At 42.4% G+C, this 6,395-nt stretch overlaps 1 protein-coding gene across 1 annotated transcript; it reads right to left on the bottom strand.

The window, feature by feature from the left end:
- Nucleotides 1-2,009: 2,009 nt before the first annotated feature.
- On the bottom strand, nucleotides 2,010-2,346 carry LOC122736714 (small nuclear ribonucleoprotein G-like). Its single transcript, XM_043979099.1, has one exon. The coding sequence runs from the start codon at nucleotides 2,329-2,331 to the stop codon at nucleotides 2,101-2,103; it is 231 nt and encodes a 76-aa protein (XP_043835034.1). The 5' UTR covers nucleotides 2,332-2,346; the 3' UTR covers nucleotides 2,010-2,100.
- Between the last annotated feature and the right edge of the window lie 4,049 nt (nucleotides 2,347-6,395).

The raw sequence follows: 6,395 nt of genomic DNA, 5'->3' as shown, positions 1-6,395 counted from the left end.
AAAGTTTAACCTTTCTCAGTTTTCTCATCAGAAAAATGGGGACATTAGACCCAATGATTTCTAAGATCCTTTTCAGCTTGACATCCTATTGTAGCACAAGTTCTGGAGCTATAAACCCATACTTAAACTGACTTGTAAGGTCCCCAGAGCAGAGCTGCTCTATCTACCACTCTGGGATCTAACCCTGAGTAGTTGGAACATGACTTTTCTAATGCCCCATAATGCCTCATAAGCCCCAACCAGTGTGCTTCCCCCTCCACTACTGTTGTTTATATCAATTAATCAACCAGACAATTAGCTTCTAGAAAGGGATATTTACTAAGACAATATAGTAAAAACAGTTGGTACAAAGTCCCCAAAAGTCTATGACACATTCACTCACAAGTACATACAGAGTCTAGGGAAAGATGGACTCAAATCTAGAGAGTACGTGAGACGAAGAGGCAAATCACAGTACCTGGAAGTAATGTTGCTGGAGTCCTACACTACACTGTAGTCATTACATCTAGTCTAGGGGCCACTGCCAGTCATCTTAACCTATGTCTTGCCACTGGATTCAGATGACTCTGGAAGAGAGAGTGAAGCTGATGACCGCACAACCCTGCTTCACTCAAATCCAATTCACTTGCTAGCCAAGACATCACCCTCCTGATGTCATTGAACTTCTTCAAGAATGAAAGACAAACAACAACAATCTAATCTATCCTTAGCTCCTGATGTAAATACCACCAGCAGCTTCAGATGTCCTAGGGATGCTACTAGGTCTCCAATGGAAAAAAAACAAATTCTCTGGTCCTCCAAATTTCACTAGGTCTTCCTCTGGTCAAGGGGAATTGGAGGAGGACAAGGCTGAGATATTTTCTTCCCCTCTACGCTATTCCTTCTCAGGGGTGTCTCTCTCTTCTCTCCACCACAAGACACTTGAAATTTCAATTCCAAACAAGTTTCAGGGTTTTGTACAAGCCCATAGGACATGACTGAACCCTTAATCAATCTGAACAAGCTTTATGTCACACCTGGCTCACACCTCTGATTTGTTCATTCAGTCGATATATGTTCCTACCTGACAAGATATCAGGGTATAGTGTTGTATGGAGTAATTGTCTAGGCTGACCCTCCCCCCAACACACACACACACACACACACACACACACACACACACACACACATTATGATCCTATGAATCTGTGGCATGTTGTAGAAGAAACTAGTTCTCCACTAGAAATGGACTAAGATTCATACATTGCTAGGGCTAGAAGGGACCTTAAAGAGGATCTAGCCCAATCTCTTCATTTTAGAGATGAAGAAACTGAATCTCATATGGCAATTAGATGGTGCAGTGGATAGAGTGCTGGACCTGGAGTCAGGAAGAACTGAGTTCAAATCCATCCTCAGAACTGTGGGCAAGTCACTTAACCTCTGCTTGCTTCAGTTTCCTCCCAGGGTTGCTGAGAGAATCAAATAAGATAATATTTGTAAAGCACTTAGCACAATGCCTGGCCCATAGCAAATACTATATAAATTTTTATTCTCTTCCCTTCCCCCTTACTTTCTAGTTCATAGAGTTTTAGGACTGAGAGGGACCTTACAGATAATTTAATCCAACACCTTCATTTTATAAAGAAGAAAACTGAGGTCATTCATACCTACACACAGCTGCTTTGCTGCCTTCATTGTTCTTTCCTCCCTCCCTCTCCCTCTCCCTCTCCCTCTCCCTCTCCCTCTCCCTCTCCCTCTCCCTCTCCCTCTCCCTCTCCCTCTCCCTCTCCCTCTCCCTCTCCCTCTCCCTCTCCCTCTCCCTCTCCCTCTCCCTCTCCCTCTCCCTCTCCCTCTCCCTCTCCCTCTCCCTCTCCCTCTCCCTCCCTCCCTCTCTCTCTCTCTCTCTCTCCTTCTGTCTCTCTGTGTCTATCTCTCTCTCCTTATGTCTCTCTGTGTCTGTCTCTTTCTGTTATCTGTTATTGCTTCTTTTTTTTAACATCTTACAAAAAGTTAAACAGGATATACAATGACTAACTGTATGTATCAAAAGAAAAAAAAAGAGGCTCTTGGTGTCATATAAAGGAAAAGCAGAGGCATACGGTATCAATGGTGCTTCATTTCTTAAACTCGTTCCAAGGCTTCTAACATAATGATACCGTTTCCTCGGATTACCACCATTCCAATATTGTTCTGTTGCCCACCTGGTGCCATCTCTACACATTTATCAATCACAAGATTCATAAATGGATCAAACCCCCGCAATATTCCTTGGACATGCCTCCCACCATTTAATTTCAATGATAGCTTCTTGTCCATAAATTTTTTTAGCTCGGGCGGGTGTGCTTTGCTCATCTTGTTTCAGTTGCAGCCCTTCACCTCCTCCTGTTATTGCTTCTTAATTGTTTAATGTTGTCATGTCTTATTTCCAAAAACAGGTTTTGTGGTCTCTGCTCTTCGGGGGACTAATGCTTAGTGCCCAGTGTTTCTCTTTTATCCCAGGCAGTATCATGCTGGGCACACACCCAGTTGAAATAAATTTGAAGCTCCGCATCCTCACTGGCTAGGAAAGAGTGTTCTATGCAACCCTATGTGCTCTGTGCCAAGTCTTGATGTGTGTGAAGGCTCTCCTGGCCCAATCCTCTTTGAGATGTTTTCTTAATAATGTTGGTGAAGTGGAATAATACATAATAAGGCTGGAAAGACAGAGGTGGATTTCTGTGGCTCTGGGCACACCCTACTGCTGATCCCTGTAGTTACCCAATATTCATTTTCGAAGGCAGCTGACTCAGGTTAGGGGCTTTAGCTTTGGGCCATGACCTCTTGACATATTCTTCCATCTCCACTCTCCCAGCTGTCCTATCTATTTTCCCAAACACCATGGGAGTTATCTTTATTATATAGATTTGGTCAAGTCACCCTTCTGCTCAAAAATCTTCAGTGGTTCTTTATAGTTTGCCAAGAAAAATCCAAAATCCTTCCTTGACATTCAAGGCCCTCCACAGTTGGATCCAATTTCTTTCTGGCACAACTCAAATTACTTCCCTCCAGATACAAAATTAAGCTCCTCTCTTTTTCCTTGAACATGCCCCGTGTTCTCCCACCTATATAACTTTCCTTTGGCTATTCCCCAAGACTAGAATGTCCTCTTTTCTCCTCTCTATCTGTCAAGCACATTTTTAAAAGTCCAACCCAAATAACACCCCCGCCAAAATCCTTTCCTGGTCCCCCTAGTCAGCAACAAGTCTGTCTGTTCTTCAGACCTCAGATCCTGCTTTGGTTTATAGCTCTCCCAATGGGCTCATAATATGTATATATAATGTTATAATTCAATATGTAACATACATAACATCTGTGTACCACAGTCTCTGAAAAACTAAAGTACAAGGTTACCCAAAAGATAATGGAAATATATACATAATGGACATAATCAGATAGCAATACATTATAAACAAAGAATTATGAAAGAGGAGTAGTGTGAAGGATGCCATCCGAGAGATGTGTGACTAGGTTTGTGGCTGTCAGGCAATGCCATAAAGGTGTTTGTTATTGAGCAGGTCGATCAGCACCCTATTTCAGGGCTGGGCTAATAGGGACAGACAAGGGCATGAATAGATCCCAGAAAAGAGACTGGAAATGAGTGATCCTGTGTTTCTGGTTGTCCGTATAACTATCATAATGAGAATCATGGAAATTTCTGTGGTGCTCTCTAATCCGGTTGGGAGTTAACTTTTTATTAACCAGTCAGCTCTGGTTTCACAGGGAGAAGGAAGTTCTACAATAAAACACTTCTGGACTGTCCTTACCATTCCCATGTTGTAGCTGGTAGACTAAAGGTGATAGAGGGATGGTTTAACCTAAAAGGGGTTTCTGCTTTGGGAGAGGCATGATTCAAGTAGAAAAGAATGTACAGTCTATTGCATGTGATTAATGCTTCCTAGTCCTATCTTTCACCTTCGAAGTCCACAAGCAATCCTGGACCTCCTGTGGAGCACTGAATTGACATGAGAATATGGACAAGCACAGCTGGGCAGCTGACTGTCTAGTCGGAGAGCTTACCCCCACTGGCTGTATCTCAGATCTATCAGAGTAAGTTATCCATGTGCGTGCCAAATTGCTCTTTTTAGTAGTTTTCATGAGCCAAAATCATTTGTTAAGCAATGATTAAGTGCATACTGTGCACCTGACTGTACTAAGTGCTGGTGATCCAAAAAAAGGTATGAGGGCATGGACCGTCAACTTTATGTCCCTCCAGTGCATCCCAGCACTCTGCATATAGCTGTTGCTATGCAAAGATTTGTTCAATTGAATGAAAGAGATTTTTCTCTATGAAAAGTTAACTAGCCCACATGGGAAATAAATGCATGAAGACACTTTAGCCTCACTCATACCATAATTAAAACTAATTGTCCTCAAACTTCTTTAGCCCAAGGACAACTTCAATGGGACAAAAAGATTTCACTGACTACCCTTCTCAGAGGCTTTCACTCATCTTTGCAGAAAGAGAGAGACAGAGAGGCAAAGACAGAGACAGAGAGACAGAGAGAGACAGAGAGACACAGAAAGACAGAGACAGAGAGAGAAAGGAGAGGGCATTTATTAAGCACTTACTATGTATAGAATAGTGTATTAGGCACTACGTGATATACAAAGTATAGATAAACATTGTCCCTGCTCTTATGGAGATTATAGTCTAGACGGGAGGCTATATACACACACACGAGCTCACACACACACTCACACACGTGTGTGAATAATGCATGGTAAGTATATTAGATGCAAGACAAAGTGCTATATTAGGTTGAGGAGGAAAAATGAATGTTAAAGACTGGAGCTGCTTCTGATTAAACACCAGTGGGATGTTATCTGTTTTGATTTTATATTAAATGACATGAGTCAATTATTTATGATGAAAGTAAAATTCGTTATAAACATGGATGCTATGAGAAATGCAATCTTCATGAATTCCTTGTGGCCCGAGTATTAGGTTTAGGATTCTCAAGCACATCCTTAGGGTGATGAGATAGTCTCAGAAATAGAGCCTGGTCTGCCTCTGAGAGCCGTTATCATAGACTAAACCCCTACTGCAAAACTGATCAGGGCAGGGGATAGGGAAAGAGATATCAATTGTGACATGGAGAAAGGTGAGTAGACACAGCCTCCCTATTGCATCATCATATCATCCTATGGTGAATGGAATACAGAGACATGACCATGGTCCATATCAAGAAAACTCCCTAGGGGGCAGCTAGGTGACACAGTGGATAAAGTGCCAGCCCTAGATTCAGGAGGACCTGAGTTCAAATCCAGCCTCAGACACTTGACACGTACTAGCTGCGTGACCTTGGGCAAGTCACAACCCTCATTGCCCTACAAACAAACAAAAAGTTTAAAAAACCAACCAAACAAAAAATTCCCAAGATCCCTAGATGTTACAGCAAGGTCCTAGAGGCTCCCCTTGGTCTAGCTCTCACTCTGAAAATAATGCAAACTGCCTGAAGACATCAAGATAATAGCCATCCTAACAGTCTGCCAGTCTTCAGAAAAGGTCCTTCCAGCTCCTTAAATGTCTCTTATTGCCCCACCCCCAGCCCTTGCTGTGGAAATGGAAGCACTGAGCTGATAGCACCAAATGAAGTGCCTTTCACATCTTCTACTCTTCAATTGCTGGCAGTCTTGGAAAAGGACTATGGTACTGAAGGAAAAAAAGGGAAACTGAATCTAGGGACAAGATCAGGAAGTGCTAGCCTTAGTATTTGAAACTAACATTTTTTTTCTTTCTTAGGGAAGGGAAATACTGACAACACAAACTGTTTCCCTCTCTATATTCCTATTAGGTTTTGCTTTTGTTTGGATTAGCTGCCACTGGGAACCTTTCCAGAAGTACCTCTCTTCTGTACGGTATTTAGAGATAGCTTATGGATAGTCATCAGCACCCAGGTGTGAGAGATTAAGCACTGGACATAGGAAGAGAAACTCGTGTGTGTGTGTGTGTGTGTGTGTGTGTGTGTGTGTTTAGAGGGGGTGGGGTAGGTCCTAATGCACAGTTGGAAACAATATCCACACAGATAAAGTCACTGATCCATTTAAATATTGAAGTTATGAAAGTGGGTATTGCAACCAGTGATGCTGGCAGCCATCCTGGGTTTTTAGTCAATTTGTAAGTGGCATTATGACGGTTGATATCTGCAGTTGATACCGGTTTGCAGTCAATAGGTAAGAGGTTCTTTCCATTCAAAGGAAAAGCAAAAGTAATTAGGGCATGTGACCACTAGGTGGGGTTGCTCACCACATGAGTTCACAGAAAACACCATTTGAACTTTTCTCGCACCTCACATTGGGTCGGATTCAAGGACTTTGTACGTGAACTGAGGCTTGATTGGCCAGTCTCCTGATCCATCTTTATCAATAATAACTCA

The sequence above is a fragment of the Dromiciops gliroides genome, chromosome 1 (genome assembly GCF_019393635.1).
Source record: "Dromiciops gliroides isolate mDroGli1 chromosome 1, mDroGli1.pri, whole genome shotgun sequence".
NCBI lineage: Eukaryota > Metazoa > Chordata > Mammalia > Microbiotheria > Microbiotheriidae > Dromiciops > Dromiciops gliroides.
Note: the sequence above shows the minus strand (reverse complement) of the source record. Positions and strands in the feature narration are given on the sequence as shown.

What these genes read in the sequence shown, in the direction of transcription:
- LOC122736714 (XM_043979099.1), bottom strand. Translation starts at nt 2,331, where the DNA reads ATGAGCAAAGCACACCCGCCCGAGCTAAAAAAATTTATGGACAAGAAG.